Raw genomic sequence first — 19222 nt, 5'->3', positions numbered from 1 at the left:
TCTACTAAAAATAGAAAGAAATTATATGGACAGCTAAAAATATATATAGAAAAAATTAGCCGGGCATGGTGGCACATGCCTGTAGTCCCAGCTACTTGGGAGGCTGAGACAGGAGGATCCCTTGAGCTCAGGAGTTTGAGGTTGCTGTGAGCTAGGCTGACACCACGGCACTCACTCTAGCCTGGGCAACAGAGTGAGACTCTGTCTCAAAAAAATATATATATATATATCTAGAGAGAGAGAGAGAGAGAGAGAGAGAGAAAATTAGCCGGGCATGGTGGCACATGGCTGTAATCCCAGCTACTCGGGAGGCTGAGGCAGGAGGATGGCTTGAGCCCAGGAATTGGAGGCTGTACTGAGCTGTGATGACGCCACTGCAGCCTGGGCAACAGAGCGAGACCCCCTCTGAAAGGAAAGAAGGAAGGAAGGAAGGAAGGAAGGAAGGGACAAAGGGGAAAAACGTCTCCCAGGAAAGAAAAATTGGGGCAGCCGTCTTCCTGGTACAGATGTTTTGCTAATGTAGGCTTACTTTATAAATGTGCATTTCTTTTCCAAAAGGGCAGCTTTTCGGAGGTAGTCCTGTGTCCACAGTTTCTCAGAATAACCAGCCTGAAATATGCCAAGTAGCACATTTTGGGGAGGCACATTCTGGTCACATCTTGGGGTGCTGTGTCCCGAGCCCCATGGTAGAGAGGGGCCGTTGTGTTTGTCCCTCACCCTGCAGGGATGTTGGGGCTGTTTCCGCCTCTGCCTGCTGTGCACTGCGGCTCTTTGTGTTGCTTCCTGCAGGAGGGAGCTCCCCTCACCGTGTCCCAGCCACAGCCGGCTTCAAAGGAGCTGCAGTTTTTGTTGTTCTTTGACATCTTCAAGGGAGACCTTGATTCAGAGGTGGTGAGTCTGGGAGGAGGGGGTCAGAGGTGGCCCCGCCCCCTCCGCAGGGTCCTGGGGTGGCTCCAGCTGGCCTGGATCAGGGAGGCCAGGCCTGCAGGGTGGAGCTGCCCTCAAGGAGGAAGCTTATCTCCAGGCCACAGACCTCCTTTCTGGACCAGGGCCTCCCCACCCCACCCCAGCCTGTGACCCTGGCAGCCTCCGCCTGGGACCTCAACACCCTGGTGTAAAAGGGGGACAACTGCAGGCAGCAGAGCAGACTGCGCTCTGGTCATTGGACCTAGGTGATGACACTGGATGAGGTGTCCCCCATGTCCAGGCCCCCCCTGACAAATGACCACAAACTGGCAGTCCTGGAGGCCAGAAGTCTGAGATGCGTGTGGGTGGGCAGGGCCGCTCCAGGGGGGGTCCCGCCTGCCTCTCCCAGCTCCTGGGGGCTCCAGGTGTCCTTGGCTTGTGGCCCCGTACACTCCAGCCTCTGCCTCCCTCTCCACGAGGCCGTCTTCCCTGTGTCGGTGTCCAGACTTCTCCCTTCTCATAAAGACACCAGCCACTGGGTAATGACCTCATCTTAACTGACTCCATCCGCAAATGCCCTTTCTCCAAATAAGTTCACATTCTCAGGTGGCTGTGAGTTTTGGGGGACACTGTCCCCCACAGGACAGACACAGAGGCTTGCTGTCAGCCCCGTCAGAACACCAAACAGGCCCCAGCCCAGCCTACAAGCACCCTAGATGGGGACGCAGCTGTCCTAGTCCCCAGACACGTCCCGGGAGGGTGTGGGATTCAGGGCCTAACCTCGACGTCATACCCAGGAAACGTCAGACAACAGGACGCCCCCCTGCCCCCGCCCCCTTGCCGAGCAGCCTGGCGTCCGTCTGGAATGACAGGCACAGCAGGTGCAGGGCCACTGCACCCAGGCTGGCTCCAGGATCTGCAAGGAAAAGTTCCTAAACATTGAGACAACCAGGACGTCTGACAGGAACCTAGATTCAATAGAAGTCTGTGGCTATACGTCCTTCTCGAATTTGATTGTTTTCTCTGATGTCTTAGGAGTGTTTAGGGTTGAAGAGTCATGATGCCTGCAGTTCACTCCCAAGTAGTTCTGGAAGAAAAATTGGCCAGGTGCGGTGGCTCACGCCTGTGAACCCAGCACTCTGGGAGGCCGAGTCGGGGGGATCACTTGAGGCCAGGAGTTCAAGACCAGCCTGAGCAAGAGTGAGACTCCCCCGCCCTCTACTAAAAATAGAAAAATTAGCCGGGCGTGGTGGCGAACATCTGTAGTCCCAGCTACTGGGGAGGCTGAGGCAGGAGGATCACTTGAGCCCAGGAGTTGGAGGCTGCAGTGAGCTATGATGATGCCACCGCACTTCAGCCTGGGTGACAGAACAAGTCCCTGTCTCAAAAAAAAAAAAAAAAAAAGGAGAAAGAGACAAAGGCAGAGGCACAGAGAGCACAAATGCGGCAAAACCCTCCCACTTGGAAAATCCAAGCGAAGGGTTGTTGGGTGTTCAGGGTGTTTCCCTTACAACTTCTCTGTAGTTTGAGGATTTTCCAAAATAAATAGTTGAAAAAGGAAAAGAACCCTCCCATTATTCCAGCATGGCAAAGTCACAAACACATGGGTGACTAAGCATTGAAACACCAGGAAATCTTAACGCCCAGCTCGCCAGAGGCTGCTGGAGGTTCCCCCACTGACAACGGCCCCCCAGAGGTTCCCGACATTGCAAATAACCACGGGTGAAGCTAAAAGACACTTTTCTAAGTCATTGGTGGCAACAGCAACTACACGTGGGGGAGGCTGACTGACCTCTCTTTTCATATTTGTATTTTTGCTTTGATTTATTTCCTGGACTATCTACTGGCACGCAGGAAAGATCACGCACTCGTGGTCCCACGGAGAGAGAACCCCCGCATCCGCAGCCAAAGGTCCAGGGATTACGGAGGTGTCAAGTCCATTTGCAGCAACCATCTGTCCTTTTTCTGAGAAAATATCAGTTTGGCGAGGGAGGAGTGAATGGGGGTGAGAGGGCAGCTGCTCCCATGAAAGCCTCCCCGGGTGGCTCTGGGAAGACAGCCCGGTGCCAGCTCCACCCGCTGGGCCGAGCCCGCTGTAAAGCCCAGCGCCCGTTGGCTGGGCAGGCGGCTTCCATTCACCGCGCAGCGGGCACAGGTGCCATTGGGGCCCACCCAGTTCCCAGCCTGCCACGGAGAAGGGTCCGCTGCCCACCCACAGCCCCCACACCCATACCCCTCTGCCCACCAACCCAGTCAGCAGAATCCTGCTCCTGCCCCAGTATGAGTCTCCTGGGCTGCGGAACAAATACCCACAAACTGGCTTGAAACAGCAGGAATCGGTTCTCTCCAAAATCAAGGTGTCTCAGGGCCCGGCCCTGAGAAAAGCTCTAGGGGAGGGTCCTAACCGCCTCTCTCAGCCCCTGGGGGCTCCAGGTGCCCGTGGCTTGTGGCTACTTCACTCCAGTCTCTGCCTGTCTCCTCTTCTGTTTCTTAGGACACTTGTCATTGGATTTAGGGACCACCCTAATGCAGGGTGATCTCATCTCAAGACCCTAACTTATTCACATCCGCAAAGACCCTTGTTTCAAACAGGGTCAGAGTCACAGGTTCTGAGGGACGTGGCTTTCGGGGCCCCATTCCACCCACCACACCCCTCTCTGTGTCCACCGCTGTCTCTCCTGCCTGGGCCTGGGTGTTCTACCTGCCTGGACTCTTGACCCTGGCGGTCTCTGGTGTTTGCTCAGCCTTCGAGACACACCTCTCACGGGCGATTACCCTGGACTGCTCAAAGGCCTCCCAGGGCTCCCAGCACCCTTAGCGGTAAATCCACACCCTTCCCCACTCATCACTTGAAATTGCCTCAACCGCCTGGAAAGGGGCTGGAATTCAAAGCCCCCACCTATCAGAAAAATGCACACAAAGCAGTCCTTCAGGCCTGGCGCGGTGGCCCACACCTGTAATCCTAGCACTCTGGGAGGCCGAGGCGGGTGGATCCCTCAAGGTCAGGAGATCGAGACCAGCCTGAGCAAGAGCGAGACCCTATCTCTACTAAAAATAGAAAGAAATCTGGCCAACTAAAAATATATATAGAAAAAAAAAAAATTAGCCGGGCATGGTGGCGCATGCCTGTAGTCCCAGCTACTCGGGAGGCTGAGGCAGTAGGATTGCTCAAGCCCAGGAGTTTGAGGTTGCTGTGAGCTAGGCTGACGCCATGGCACTCTAGCCCGGGAAACAGAGTGAGACTCTGTCTCAAAAAAAAAAAGGAGTCCTTCAGGGATGGACAGACTGGCATGGCACAGTGTGAAACACAGTCACAAAGCCACACGACGGGCCTGGCATCTCCCATCTCCTTATGTGTGCGTCTGAAAGGTTTTGTAAGAAAAAGCAGAAAGCAAACCAACCGAGACTGACACCCCGTGATGTGTCCCTGACTATGAGGCTCCCTGAGACGGGACAGAGCAGCCTGTGCCAGGAGAGGCGGCGCCAGGCAGCCGCCGGGGCAAGAGTGAGCCTGGCACAGGCTCTGCTTACCGGGTCAACGGGGCCGAGCCCGAGGGCAGCTGGGAGGACTTTGGCTGCTGGAACAAAGAAGGAAGGGTTTTAGGCTCCCCTCCAGGAAGCCTGTGAGTCTCCTTAAATGCTGGCTCTAACCCAGGGAGGCCGTCTCCTACACAGAGCAAAGCTGGGGAGAGGCCAGAGAAGAGTGGCTTTCCTTGCACTTCTGTTTAAGAAGGACGTCCAGCCCTGAAATCTGGGGGCCCCCGCAGAGCCTGCAAGCCTGAGGCCAGGGCGGGAGAAGCAGTGACAATCCCAGGAGATCACCCACCCCACAGCTCGTTAAGGGCCCCGACAGCAAAGCTGGAGTGACCACCACAGGGAGGGGAATTACATGGGGTGGTGGGCAAGGGGAGCCAGCCGGGCGTCCTATTAATGCGAGTTTCAAATAGACTACAGATAATTTTTAGTCTAAGTATATCCCAAATACTGCATGGGATACACTTATGCTAAAACGTGAGCTATCTTTGTAAAATCTTAAATTTAAATTTTACTGTGTGCTATTTCTACTTGCTAAATCTGGCCACCCTCCACAGGTGGCCCTGGAAGGCCTCTCCTTGGAAGTAGAAGGAGACTGGAGGCTCATGCCGTGGGGCCAGGACTGAACACAGCCGGGATTGGGGAGGGGAAGGGATCCCCAGCTCTGCCTGCCAGTTGAGAAGGCTCTCCAGGGAAAGGACCAGAAAACTGGGTCTTCAAGGCAGCCAGCCTTTATTTTGTAAACATAAGCCAAGGTCTCCTTGGGGCGCTGAAATTTCCCACCGGCCTGCCCTCAGCCCACCCTCAGGGACCTGCCAGGGAGAGACCGGGGAGGGGCAGGAATTCTCCTGGCCCTGTGGTTGTTTGCCACCCCGAGAGGGGCTTTGAAGACAGATGGGGCCTCATCTCCTGCCCTTGTGCTGCACTCGGCACGTAGCTTCCACCACCCTCCATCGGGACTTTTCAAACCCCATGGCCCCTGGGGTTGGGGTTCTTTGGCTCTGGGCATTTCTGAGTCTCCAAGGGTCCTGATGCCAGCTGTTCCTGCAAGTGGGTCTCCCAGAGTGAAGCCCTCAGCCCCACAGCTGTTTTGTTTTGTTTTGTGTTGTGTTTATTTTAAGAGCCTGAGTCTCACTCTGTCACCTGGGCTGGAGTGCAATGAGTGGCATCATCACTGCTCACTGCAGCCTCCAACTCCTGGGCTCAAGTGAGCCTCCAGCCTTGCCCTCTGGAGTAGCTGGGACTACAGGCATGCGCCACTGAGCACAGCTGCCTTATTTATTTATTTATTTATTTATTTATTTTTGAGACAGAGTCTCACTCTGTTGCCCGGGCTAGAGTGCCGTGGCATCAGCCTAGCTCACAGCAACCTCAAACTCCTGGGCTCAAGCGATCCTTCTGCCTCAGCCTCCTGAGTAGCTGGGACTACAGGCATCTGCCACCATGCCCGGCTAACTTTATTTTTTTATATATATATATATATATATATATATGGTTTTTTTTTAGTTGTCCATATAATTTTTTTCTTTTTCTTTTTTTAAGAAATTTCTTAACTATCTATTTCTGCTTTTACTTTTATTTTAAGTCAAAAAGTCTTTAAGCCCACGTCCATATAATTTCTTTCTATTTTTAGTACAGACGGGGTCTTGCTCTTGCTCAGGCTGGTCTCGAACTCCTGAGCTCAAACAATCCATCTGCCTCGGCCTCCCAGAGTGCTAGGATTACAGGCATGAGCCACCACGCCCGGCCTATTTTTTAATTGAGGTATAATTCACGTCATACACCCACTCATTTAAAGTGTACAGTTCAGTGGTTTTAAGTATCTACACAGAGTTGCGTAACCACCACCATGGTCAATTTTAGAACATTCTTATCAACCCGAAAGGAAGCCCCGTCCCTATCTATCAGCAGTCACCACTCCCTTCCCCAGCCCCTGGCAACCACACATCCACGTCCAGTCTCTGTGGATCTGCCTGTTTTGGACATTTCATATAAATGGAGTCACACACTGTGTGCCCCTCAGTGTCTGGCATCTCTCACTGACCACGATGTCCTCAAGGTCTGACCACGCTGTGGCCTGTGTCAGAGCCTCGTCCCTTGTCATAGCTGAGTAATTGTCCATTGTATGAATGCATCACATTTTATTTTTTCATCTGTTGAAAGACGTTTGGGTTGTCCAACTTTTTTTTTTTAAGGGCTGCCCTGAGTTGTCCAACTTTTTAGCCATTGTGAATCTGCTGCCGTGAACATTTGTGAACACATTTTTGTGCAGGCATTAGTTTTCATTTTTCTTGAGTGGAACTGCTGGATTAAATAATGATTCTGTGTTCAAGGAACTTTTGAGGAACGGCTGGCCCTCGTTCCCAGCTGCCCCAACATTTTACATCCCCGGCAGCCACTTCAAATTCTCACCAAGGCTTGCTATTACTTCCCTTTTTCTAGCCCACTTCGGGGTGTGAAGGAGTGTCTGGTTTGCGTCTCCTTGAGGGCTAATGATGTTGAGATCTAATGATGTTGAGATCGTTTCCTGTGCTTGTTGGCCAGTTTGTGTATCTTCTTTGGAAAGATGCGTATTCAGATCCTTCAGAACCTGTCCACAGCCAAATGGGGTTATCTGTCTTTTTATTATTGAATTTTAAGTGTTCTGATATAAGTTCCAGATATAAGTCCCTTGTCAGATATGGGATTTGCGAATATTTCCTCCCGTGCAATGGACTCTTTTCACTTCCTTGTTGGACAAAAGTTTTTAATTTTGATGAAATGCAATTTTTTTTCTTTTGTTGCTTGTGCTTTTCAGGTCAGAGCTAAGAAGGCATCGTCTAACCCAAGGTCAAAAAGAGGGCACCATGCCCGTTTTTGCATTTATCGCTCCTTGAGATTATTTCATCATTTGTTTATTTGTTGTAAAACGTGGGGGCCCCCCGAGGTGGGGCTGCCAGACAAGATGCGGGGCTGACGCCCAGTGAGCCCAACTTTCAGGTAAACAGGGAAGGCTGTCCCTGTGCAAGGGCATCCAGGCACTGCACAGGGCACTTACACTCAAATTATTTGTTCTTCGAAATTCAAATTCAACTGCCCTCCAGGTGTTTTTTCTGGAGCAGGGGAAATACCTCGCTTTCCCCTAACTTAATACTCTTCTCTTTTATTGGGATAAAATTTACATAATATAGAATCTACCATTTTAATTGCTTTTTTTTTTTCTTCAAGACAGAGTCTCAGTCTGTTGCCCGCGCTAGAGTGCTGTGGCGTCAGCCTAGCTCACAGCAACCTCAAACTCCTGGGCTCAAGCGATCCTCCTGCCTCAGCCTCTCAAGTAGCTGGGACTACAGGCATGCACCACCATGCCGGGCTAATTTTTTCTATATATATTTTTAGTTGTCCAGCTAATTCCTTTCTATTTTTAGTAGAGACGGGTCTCGCTCTTGCTCAGGCTGGTCTCGAACTCCCGAGCTCAAATGATCCGCCCGCCTCGGCCTCTCAGAGTGCTAGGATTACAGGCTTGAGCCACCGCGCCCGGCCTTCTTCTTTTGTTTTATTCCTAGGCTATAGAATAACCACCTATTTCTTCTCTTTTTTGCCTTTTTTCTTTTCTGATCAGACCACCAAGGCCACGTTTTAATTACTGCTAAGCGCGCAGTAACTTGGAAAGAAACCGCGGGTTGCAGCACGGGCCTCTCACGCCCCGCCCCCGTTTCCTAGCAACGCCAGACACTCCGCCCAGGCCAGGAGCGTGTCCCGCCGCAGTCACCTGCCGCCGCCGCCCGGCTTCCGTAGCGCGAGCTCGCGGGCGCCTGCGCGTGCGTGCGTGCGCAGGCGGGGAGTCTGGCGTGTCCCCGCGCGCGCCCGGCCCCATGGCACCGCCCTGCGTGCGCGCGCCCGGCCCGCGTCCCCGCCAGTTATTATAGCGGCCGCGGGCGGCGGCGACTGTTGGCTCGGGGTCGGCGCGGAGGGCGACATGGCGGCCGTGCTGCTCGCGCTGCTGGGCTTCGCGCTGCTGGGCGTCCAGGGTGCCGCCGGGGCTGGTGAGGACCGGGCTGGGGTCGCGGGGCCCCCGGTCGAGGCTCTGGGCCGCGGAGCCCGAGCGGGGGCTGAGGCCGGCCGTCTCCAGGGAGAGTCAGGAGGCCGGGACGGGGGAAAGCCGCCGGCTGTGGGATCGCGACCCTGGAGGCGCCTGGTGACGAGGAGACCCCGAACCGGGAGCCCGCTGGGGGCGCGGGGAACCGGCTGGGGGCGAGGAGACCCCGGACCCTGGGGGCGCCAGGGGGCGAGGGGACCCCGACCCGGGGGGCGGCTGGGGGCGAGGAGTCCCCGACCCGTGGGGGGGCGCCTGGGGGGCGACCAGACCTGAAAGTTGCATGGGGGCCAGGGGACCCCAACCCGGGGGAAACCTAGGGGCCTTCCAGGCCGGGGTGGCTCCTGGAGGTGAAAGCAGGAAGCTGAGGAGTTGTGAGCAGCGACAGTGCTTAGGAGTAAAGCCCCTGAGGTTTTGGGGGTTCTGGGGGTCCAGGAATCCCCAGAGGTGTCTCTGGTGTGTGTGAACGTGAAGCCCCAGGCTTGGGGGGCAAGAACTGAGGGGTCTCAACCAGGACGGTGTTGGAGGTGAACATCCTGATTTTGGATGGCCTGGGGAGGTGTCCCTGGCTCAGAGGAAGGATCTAGCTGTCCCCTGGATGAGGGCATCTGGGGAGCAGGTTGGAGGTGGCCCACCTGCCCTGCCCACTGACCCTAAGCCTGGCTCTGTGGACTGACTCTGTGACTATCCCCTGTGAACTGCAGCTGGGGTTGGGGGCTGGTCTGGTGCCTGTCCAACTCTTCCACAGATTGGACCCTGAAGGGCTGGGGAGGTGGCCTGAGAATGGGGCTTTGAGTGTGGCCCACTCTTCCTGGGGAGTGTTAAGGGCAAGAAACCCCCCACTCCAAGACTCCCTGGAGCCCCTACATGGCCTGTGCTTCCCAAAATGGTGACCTTGGCACTCTCATCTGGAAAATGGGCTGTTGTCCGCAGTGGACACGAGACCAGGCGCACATGAATGGCCCTGAAGTGGGTCAGCTCCCTGGCTCTGGATGGGATTATCGTTCTTCACAGGATTTGGCCCAGGCGTCTCACCCGGCTGTGCACCTGCTCCCTGGTGTCTCCCGGGCACTAAGCCCTGGTCAGGCTCTCCCTGGGGAGCCCTGCCTGGGAGGGAGGCAAGAGCTCCCTCAGGGTTAGCCTGCACTGCTCTCTGAGTTTGCTGGGTTTTGGGGCACAGAGTGAGATGGAATCCAGTACCCCTCCTGCTGTGCAAGTGAGGAAACTCCCGGGAGGGGGGTGGACATAGCCCAAGTTCGCCTTGGTCATGTCCTTTCTCAGCAGAATCACGCGGCATTCGGTTCTCAGCCATTCGCTTCTCAGCCACATTCAGTTCTCAGCGCCTCAGCGCCGTTTGCTGGGGGCTGGGGGGAGGATGTGTTTTGGGGGTGGGCAAGTGGTGAGAAAAATGCTCGCCAGAAATGGATTGAGGGGTGTTTTTCCAGGAGAAGAGCAAGACAGCCTTTCTTGCTCAGTAGAGAGACATTTTCTTTCCTGATTGGGAACCTCTGTTCAATTCTGGGTTAAAGTTTACAGTGACTGTCACATGGGGAAGAAGGAGCAGAAGCAGAGGGTCTGGGCTCTGGGTCGGAGGGGTCGGAGCAGGGGCCACAGGGCGAGGTAGGGCTGGGGAGGGGGCGCTTCTTGTAGAAGCTTCACCAGGTTACTCCTGGCCCACTTGTAAGATTGCCTCTTCCTGAAATGCCTGGTGGCCCTTACTGAGCACCTCCCAGGTAAGGGTCTTGGCCCAGCTCCAGGAAGACACAGAGAGGAGCCCCCGGCAAGGTGAACACAGCAGAGAAGCTTCTGTCTCTGAGCTGTCTAGAAATAGCCCTGGGTGCCCAGAGTTGGCCGCCCTGTCTGGGTTTCAGGAGCAACACTGAGGTGATTGGGACAGCCAAATGGGTGAGGGACCTTTGGTCTTCCCTGCTTGGTGGCACCGGTCACAGTTTTATTCTTATGTGGGAGACGGAGCAGGGTTCCTGTTAAGCAGAGAGCTTAGCACTGGGTTTAATCGCCAGAGGCCGAGCCTAGGAAGTAAGTGGAGCCTGCCCTGCACCCCTGGGGCTGTCCTTGCACCGTGCAGCAAAGCGTGCGCACTGGGATTCGCGTCTGAGTTCACAGTGGGCAGGTGTTTGTGCTTTGTTTTTCTTTTTCGCTTTTAACAGCTCCAACTTTTCTAGGGACTTTTACAAAAATCTGAAAGTCTGGGTCATAGGGCCATGTCCTACATGGCACAGACAGTCCAGTTTTCCCTGTAGGTTAGTGACCGTGTTGGCCTCTCCTGGCCAGGACGGCTCTCCAGAAACTCACTTCAGGGGCTCCTGCTGGAGGTGGATGCTCCCCAGCTTGGCTCGCCAGGGGCAGGACATCGCCTGGCTGGGGGTGGGGAGGAGGGTAGAGCAGGGGCGGGGGCCACGGTCTGGGGAGGGGCTGCCTGTGGCCTTCTCCCTTAGGGCTCCTAGCGAGGCTTGTTTACCATGCGGCCCTGCCTGGCCCCATGCCCTGGCCTGGCTGCCGAGTGGGCAAGGAGGAGGGGTGGCTGTTTTTAGATGAAGGTGACTTTACTTGAGAACTCTGAGAACGTGGGTGACTGATCACATGGCCAGAATCGAATTTTAACTTTTTTGAGGTGGCAGGCAAGGGTCAGGCCTTCGCTCCGTGCTCTTGGGTGGAAGCTCTTGGTGCAGGGGTGTTGCCGGGGTCACTGGAGGGCAGGGCTATCCACCATTGCCCCCTGAGGAGCTTCTGGAGACCCTGCTTCCCTAGTGGCCCACCCTGGCAAAATTTTAATACACAGACGTTAACATCCCCTGCGACTGCAGAGGGCTGCAGACCATTGTTATGTCTGAGACCAAGTTTGTCCCCCTGGGAGTGACATTGCCCCATTGAGAACATGTGCCAGGACACACAGGTGGTCCTGAGACTGAGTCGAATGGGCTTCCCCTGGGGCCAGGCCTGGTCCCTGCACTGCGGCCCTCGGGCCCAGGGTAGGGGCTGTCAGGCCCGTGGGTCCTCAGAAACGTGAATGTGGACATGGGCATGTTAGCCAGGTCCCAGGGACAGGCATCCACACTCTCCTCCTCCGAACCCTGGGCTGGGGGTGGGTCAGCAACAGGGCCCGCCTCGGGCCTTCCCTCTGTGGCCCTGAGAGCTGAGTCCTGAGCCCCCTGCTCCCACCTGGAGCTGGCGTGTGGAGACCTGGGTGCAACCTCTCTTCTGGCACTCTTGGGTGAAGAGGATGCTAGGCCCAGACAGGGTCCCCAGGCTCCAGGATGGGGTAGCCCGCCACCCAGGCCCAGGGAGAGGGGCCGCAGCAGGGCAGGAAGGAGCTTGCCTCTGGGCCGCCTGGGCTTCACTTCCTGCCCTGACTCACTGCTCCCAGCTCTGCACGTAGCTGCTGGTTTTGCAACCTGGGAAATCTTGACTCCCGAGGAATGTAGGTTACCAGGAGGAATCCCTCTGTGAAAGTGGCACTGCCAGAACTGGTAGGGGTGCCTGTCCCCAGGACCCTGGGGCCTGTGACTTGTGCTCTGCCACATGGCCTTGGAGCCATGAGTATGTGTGTGTGCACATGTATGTGCTGCGCAGGCGTGTGTACAGACGCATGTCCTCACATACAGGTGTTGGAGCAGTGCCCAGGGCGCCTGCCCTTAGGATGTTTGGGGGGCGGCTGTGAAGCCCAGGCTGGGGGAAGAGAAGCACCTGCTCCCTGCACCGCCCCTGGGCCTGGTCGTTGCAGGCCTCCTGGGTTTGGAGTTCTGAGACCCTCTGTTCCATCCAGGGCAAGAAGCAGCGGGTGGCCAGGGGTGAGGGGCAGTGGGGCCCCCTGGCCCAGCTCCCTCCTCTGCGCAGGGGCCAGGTGGCTGTTCTCAGAGGTGTCCCAAGGAGACGGTTTTCTACATGTGGGCTGTGCTCATAGCAGTAGGGCTGTGAGGTTCCCGGATGAAGGCTACCCACCCTTTGGGTTTTGAGGTTTATTTTCTTGGTGCCTGACCAGGTCTCTAGTGTGGACAGGAGTCACACACACAGGACTCTGTGGCGTCAGGTGTTTTCCTGGGTGGGGAATCAAGTGGAAGTCGGGACACTGCTCCCGGGGTCCATGTTCCAGGCATTGGGGTGACTGCAGGCTGAGGCTTCTGTGGGCAGTTCTGGGCAGCCCTCAGGCGGGGGTCACGACCTCTGACTATTCTGCCCACTTTCACTGTTTTGTTTTGAAACCGTGTGTGGTTTCACAGTTGTGCTGTTGGAAGTCAATGTGGCCGAAGAGTACCAGGGGTCGGGGGGAGAGGGGGGACCAATCACTGCCTGGAGCCGCCTGCTTGGCCCCTACCTCCCCAAAGCTGGGCACATGGCCTTTTTCATGTCCTGACCTCACACTGCCACCCTCCCACAGACTGAGAGGAAGACAGCTCACCGGCTAGCCCTGGGCCAGGAGTCCCGTGGGGAGACCTTCCCCTGGGGCACCCCGTCTCCTCTCCGGGTCACTGACAAGGGCACTGACCCTCTCCCCTACAGCTGGCTTTGTAAGGTCGCCCCTGTCGCAGGAGAGGTGGGCAGGGGGCAGCGTGGAGCTGCACTGTGAGGCTGTGGGCAGGCCTGTCCCCGAGATCCAGTGGTGGTTTGAAGGGAATGGTCCCAACGACACCTGCTCCCAGCTCTGGGACGGCGCCCGGCTGGACCGTGTCCACATCCACGCCACCTACCGCCAGCACGCGGCCAGCACCATCTCCGTCCACAAGCTCACTGCAGAGGACGCAGGCACCTACGAGTGCCGGGCCAGCAACGACCCGGACCGTAACCACCTGACCCGGGCACCTAGGGTCAAGTGGGTCCGAGCCCAGGCGATCGTGCTAGTCCTGGAACGTGAGTGGTGGGCGCCTCCCTCAGTTTCCCTCTTGTGTCGCTCGCTGCCTGGCTTCCACTCGGTAGAACCCAGACACTCTCCTGCCCAACTCTCCCTCCCACTCTTCCCCCACTGGGGACCCTCCTGCCTGGACAGAGGGGCTCGGGTCTGGACACGGGTGGGCTGGGTGTCCGCGTGGCTCTGTCCCTTAGCAATTGGGCCCTTTGTACTCCCCTCGGCCCCCCTCATTTCCGTCCATCCGGTCCTTGGTCTGATCTGTTCAATCCGTTCCTTCACCTAATCCAGTCGTTCGTCGTATGCGTTCGATCCGGTCTTTCACCCAATCCGATCCTTTGTGCGAGCCGTTCGATCCGTTCCTTCACCTGATCCGGTGCTTCACCCAATCCGATCCTTTGCCCAATCCGTCTGATCCGTTCGATCCGTTCCTTCACCTGATCCAGTCCTTCATCCGATCCGTCTGATCTGGTCTTTTGTCCGACCCAGTCCTTCCTCCAGTCCATCTCCACTCCTGCTCCCCTGAGTGCCTGCCCTGTCCCCCTGTGTGCGCTTGTCCAGTGGGTCTGGGGTCCACACAGCAAGCCTGAGGACCCCCTAGCTCAGCCCAGGTGTGCAGCTCTCTAGAGCCTTCCTGTGCTGCTCAGTGTCTAATTCTAAATGAGTTCTGAGTTTGGATTCCTAAAGGGAACATGGAGAACTAGCCAAGAGGTCTGTGCTGTTGGGAACTGGTGAGAGAACCCGACAGCTCCCTGGGCTGCTGGGGGTCCTTTGGGAAGCCAGTGCCTCCTAGGAAAGGGGGGCCCCTAAAGGGGCTGCCTGTCCCCCCAGAGGGAGACTCTGAAAGACCATTGAATGAGGGCGCAGTGCCTGGGTGGTACAGTACTTGTTTTTTAGAAAGGAATTCCTGGTGTGTGGAGGGGCCGCCTCCAGCAGGTGGATGCCTTGACTCCTGTTCAAGGACGTGGGGTGGGGTTTATCTGTCTGTTCCCACACCCAGGTCCGAGGCAGTTAGACACATCTGGGGAGAAGCACCAGGCCCTGGTCCAGCGGCGTGGCTGGGCTCTAGCCCAAGGCCTGCGTGCCCTGTCAGGGAAGGGTTCCTTCCAGCAGGGACTCACTGGAAGGCTGTGGCCTCCCTCTTCCAGGAGGGGCTGGTCAGAAGTTCTCCATTTGGCCTCAGTCCTCAGGGTGTCTGGGGAGGAGTGGGCTGTGGGGGGTGGTCCTCCCTCTCCCCTGGGCCTAACCTCGGCTTGTGGGGGGGTCTGCAGCCGGTACAGTGTCTGCTTCTGTGGAGGAGATGGAGTCCAAGACTGTCCTCACCTGCTTCTTGAACCACAGCGCCACGGAGATTGCTGGCCACCGCTGGGTGAAGGCGGGCAAGGTGCTGAAGGAGGACTCGCAGCCCGGCCTGATGACCCAGTTAGAGTGAGTGACCTGGAGTGGCGGGTGGGTGGGTGCCCGCCGCACGTTAGTTCTGTGAGAACAAACTGGTCCTTGGGCTAGATTCAGGCAGAAGTTGGAAACAAGCTCTGCTCAGAACCCCGACCACCGGAGGTCTGCCAGCCCTGACCTGGAGCCCCTGGCCCACCCGTTAGGGTCCCCAGCGCACGTGGAGGCCTCGGCAGCTTTGTGTTCCTGACACAGAAAAGCTCGGACTCCAGATGCCCTAGTGGTCAAAGCCTTGTCCTAATTGGGGCTCAGGCTGGCTCTGAGCACAGAGCCCTTTTGTTTCTGGGCTCACTGGGGAGGTGGTTCACAGGGTGAGGGGTGCAGAGCGGGTGGCCAGAGGTGGGAGGTTCCTCAGTACAGGCAGGGGCTCTCGCACATCCTGCAGGGCGACAGGTTCCGTCAAGGTTTGAACTCAACTTGGGACAGTCTCCCCTTTTCCCTGTGCCGTGGTTGGAGCCCTGGAGAACCCTGGTTCCTATGAGGTGAGACTGCCCTGTCCTGCGGCTCACCCAGCTCCCTACTGCTCTCGCTGCAGGGTGGACCCGGATGACTACTCAGGAGAATACTCGTGCATCTTCCTCCCTGAGCCGACGGGCAGGGCCAACATCCCGCTGATCGGTGAGTCCTGCAGGCTGGGCACAGGCAGGCCCAGCACACAGGGTGACGTGGGGGCAGAGAAGGGCCCCGGGAACCCTGGCCTGTCTGCTGTGGGAGTGAAACAGGCTCCCTGCGGGGCCCTGTAGTTCTAGGCTCCTCCCTTGTTTGGTTTCCCCTTAGGGCGCCCCAAGGTTAAGGCCGTGAAGAAGTCGGAGCATGCCACCGAGGGGGAGTCGGTCACACTGGCCTGCAAGTCCGATTCCTTCCCCCCCATCACAGAATGGAGCTGGTTCAAGACAGCCGAATCCGGAGACCAGGTGAGCCCCATGGCTGGGTACAGCCTCTGTCCTCCAGTGACCAGGGGGACAGGTGAGGCCCACGGCCGGGGGGCACAGACTCCACTCTCCAGTCACAGACAACCCCCTCCAGGTCATTGTGAACGGCTCCCAGAGCAAGTTCTTTGTGAGCTCCTCTGGGGCCAAGTCAGAGCTGCGCATCGACAACCTGGACATGAGCTCCGACCCTGGCAAGTACGTGTGCAACGGCAGCAGCACACAGGGCTCCGACCAGGCCGAGATCACGCTGCGCGTCCGCAGCCGCCTCGCCGCGCTCTGGCCCTTCCTGGGCATCGTGGCCGAGGTGCTGGTGCTGGTCACCATCATCTTCATCTATGAGAAACGCCGGAAGCCTGACGATGTTGCGGATGGTGAGCTGCCCACACGCCCTTTTCTTGGGGTGGCTCTGGCAACAGGGCCAGGAGCTCAGGGAGAGTGTGGGAACCCCGAGGGAGAGTGTGGGGTTATGGTCTCCGGGAGCTTGGGGCTGAGCCCCGACTGCTCCCAGCCCCTTCCTGTGAGCAGGCTGGGGGGATGCTGCCCCCACGCAGCCTCACCCACCTTCTCTCCTCTCCTACTTGGCTGCAAGCTGGTGTCCTCCACGGTAAGCGCCACCCTCTGCTGTGGGGGCCTGGGCCGTGGGCGCCACACGGGCTGACTGCATGACAGGCCCAAGGAACTTCAGGACCCACCTTGGCAGCTGCTCTGGCCCCTGGCTGGCCCTGGGGCCCAGCTCCCAGCGTGGCTGGTCTGCCTTTTGGGGCCTGCATGAGCCAGGTGTGTGGCCTACAGTGCGTGGCCTGTGGTGGCTGCTCCTTGAACACTGGCAGGGCAGGGACAAGGCCCTCAAGGGCGTGGCTCCAGACAGCTCATTCTGGGGTGCACACCCATGGGGAGGCCAGCTTCCCCTGCATTGCTCTGCCTCAGAAGACCCACGCAGGGCAGGGTTGGTCGGTGGCACTGAGCCTCCCCCTTGGGGAAGCTGAGGCAGGGTGAGCAGAACAGATGCCCCCTGCGTGCAGCCTCATCCAGGGACAGTGCTGATGGTCTGTTCTCTCTTCCATGCTGGCTGTCCGTCTCCAGACGACGACGCGGGTTCCGCACCCCTGTAAGTCCCTCTTGGGAGTTTCAGGGGTCCAAGGAGCTACCCACTGCCCTGAGGCCTTTAAAACACAAAGGCCAGGCCTCGGGGCTTCCCTGAGTCTTAGTGCTCACGTGTCCAAGGGGTGGGCCAGGGACTTGGTGGGGTGGTGCTTGGTGTGGCTCGCTGTGGTTGGGGCCCAGGCTCAAGCTGCTGCGGCCTCCTGAGCACTGACCGCTGCCCCTCGTGCCCCCAGGAAGGGCAGCTCGCAGCATATGAACGACAAGGATAAGAACATCCGCCAGAGGAACTCCACCTGAGCCAGGTTCTCTGCTGCGGGCTCAGAGGGGTGGCGGGGGGGCAGGGGGGCAGGGTGCCCAAGTGGGGGCTGTCTTCTGAGCGTCCCTCCCTTGCCTCCAGGTGGCCTCGGGCTGAGCTCCCCGCCATCATCTGTCTGCGTTGTCACCTCCTGCCAGCGTCCATTCCCAGCGTTTGCAAAGTTCCAAATTCTCTCACCTCTTAAAGAAAATCCACCCCGAGAGCAAACCAATTGCAGATTCAAATCATATACTTACATTTTTCTTTCTTTCTTTCTTTTTTTTTTTTTAAACTAAACTAGGGTTTTCTATGTATAGAATTCTGTTCCTTCGGGTTTTTTTTCCTTTTTAAATGTTTCACGAGAGCCCCAGGGAGTTGCTGTGGTCCTCAAGGCCTTCGAGCCATCCCTGTGGCTTTTAGCCACCGGGTCTGAGTCACGGTGGGGGCGGGGGCAGCCCTCTCCGCTGGCCCAAGTCAGTGCCAAGTCCCTGCCCTTTGCGGAAGGTCACAGGTCATGCGAGGTGTCCAGCGTCCTGCCTGTCTGAAGCCAATGCTGTCTGGTTGTGCCCTGCCTTTTGTTTTATTTTTATTTTCTGAAGGCCACAGGCCTGGTGGCTCTGACCTCTTGGCTGCAGAGGACCCACCCGCCCGCACTCAGGGTGACCCCCTTCACAGCTCCCAAGTGACACCCAGGTCCCCTTCCATGCCTGTGCATCCAGTGGGTCGGGGGCTGTCGGGGCAGCTGTCGGGGTTTGCCAGGGAACTGGTGCTGCAGCCAGGGCTCCACAACTGCAGAAACCTCCTCCCAGCTTGGCCCGCAGAGGACAGCTCCCTCTTCACTGTGTCAGGGCTCACGTGGGAACCCCCTTCTCTGCCCACCCCTCACCAATAAATACTGACCCTACCTTGTCCTCTCCTGGCTCCTGTCCATGCCTAGGTGGGGCCGGGTTTCCCAGGAGAGCTTGTGTCCAACCTTGGCTGGGATGGCCGCAGTGGGGCCTTGGGGTGTGTCCTGGTGCCAGGACCCCATGTGTCCACTGGGACCCCACATGGGGTGGCCACAGCAGAGTGTGAGTGTCGGGGCACCGGCTGGGGAAGGCATGGGGCTGACAGCTGGGCCAAGAACTCCATTCTCGGGGTGCAGTGGGGACCAGGGATGGGCCCTGAGAGGAGAGACTGGGAGACCACCCCTGCCTGAGAGCCGTGGAGGCTCTCTGAGTCTTTCTGCTTTTTGCTTTCAGCATGTTTTGGGCCTGGCAAAGCTGAGGTGTCCTGTCCACAGGAGGGGCTTGGTGGCACCTCACTGCTGCCCAGCCAGCGCCCACCCCTCCTGGGCAGGATGCTCAGTGCCACCTGCTGAGGTTCGAGTGGTCAACCGGGACAAGGTGGGCAGAGGAGGGCAGCAGGGCCACTCCCAGAGGCCTCGTGTGCGCCTGTCTCCACTCTTTTAGGCTTCTGGAGCCCGAGGTCTGGTCATGGAACTTTGATTCCAGCCAAGAAGAAACTGAGCCTTGGGGGAGGGGGTCGCTTGCCATCTGTGCACCCAGCACAGCCTGCGCCCTGACAGCTGGAGCAGACGGGGTGGGGGGAGTCGTGGGGAGCAGGCATAGGAGGGTGGAGGTCACGGGAGGTGGGGCAGGAGGGGAATGGGACAGCCCGTAGCCCTCACTAGATGCCTGGGACAGGGGCCCAGACCTGGACCCCTGAGCAGGCCTCCTGCTGGTCTAGGTGAGGGTCTGGGACGGTACCTGCACTTCAGGAGGAGGCAGGGGGCTTGGGGAGCCTTGGGCCAGCTCTTCTGAAGTTCCCCGAGAAGCCAGAAACCCAGGGTCAATTTTCAATCTTGTGGAGAAATCCCGCATTTTAAAAAATGCAACAGAACCTAAAAACACATGTGACCCCTGGGCCACCAGTTTGGGACACGGCGGAATTGAGTCAAGCATGTTGGCGGGACTGAGGTCGGGCTCAGTCCAAGGCCGGCCCCCTCCCTCCCCTGAGCCCCCGTCCTTGTTCCTGGCTGGGCACCCGGCAGGGGCGCTGGGAGTGTGGCCCCCGCTCCCCAGGGG

At 57.8% G+C, this 19222-nt stretch overlaps 1 protein-coding gene across 2 annotated transcripts; it reads left to right on the top strand.

Annotated features, from left to right (window-relative positions):
- Positions 1–8308: 8308 nt before the first annotated feature.
- BSG (basigin (Ok blood group)) lies at positions 8309–18067 on the top strand. 2 transcript variants are annotated; one of them, XM_069481352.1, is made up of 9 exons: positions 8309–8462; positions 13031–13378; positions 14645–14801; positions 15361–15443; positions 15603–15739; positions 15852–16128; positions 16841–16865; positions 17095–17163; positions 17259–18067. In XM_069481352.1, exons 1-8 carry the CDS (start codon positions 8396–8398, stop codon positions 17156–17158), a joined length of 1158 nt encoding a protein of 385 aa, XP_069337453.1. In that variant the 5' UTR covers positions 8309–8395; the 3' UTR covers positions 17159–17163; positions 17259–18067. The 2 variants fall into 2 exon arrangements, with proteins under 2 accessions (XP_069337453.1, XP_069337461.1); XM_069481360.1 differs by lacking the exon at positions 13031–13378 and having other exon boundaries at positions 8317–8462.
- The last annotated feature ends 1155 nt before the right edge of the window (positions 18068–19222 follow it).

The sequence above is a fragment of the Eulemur rufifrons genome, chromosome 2, assembly GCF_041146395.1.
Source record: "Eulemur rufifrons isolate Redbay chromosome 2, OSU_ERuf_1, whole genome shotgun sequence".
NCBI lineage: Eukaryota > Metazoa > Chordata > Mammalia > Primates > Lemuridae > Eulemur > Eulemur rufifrons.
This window is presented reverse-complemented; position numbering and strand designations above follow the sequence as displayed.

Bases quoted from the DNA above. Each gene is read 5' to 3' on its own strand.
- BSG (XM_069481352.1), top strand. From the start codon at position 8,396: ATGGCGGCCGTGCTGCTCGCGCTGCTGGGCTTCGCGCTGCTGGGCGTC. The intron at 13,379-14,644 runs GTGAGTGGTGGG...GGGGGTCTGCAG, and splicing joins GATCGTGCTAGTCCTGGAAC to CCGGTACAGTGTCTGCTTCT. The intron at 14,802-15,360 runs GTGAGTGACCTG...CTCTCGCTGCAG, and splicing joins GGCCTGATGACCCAGTTAGA to GGTGGACCCGGATGACTACT.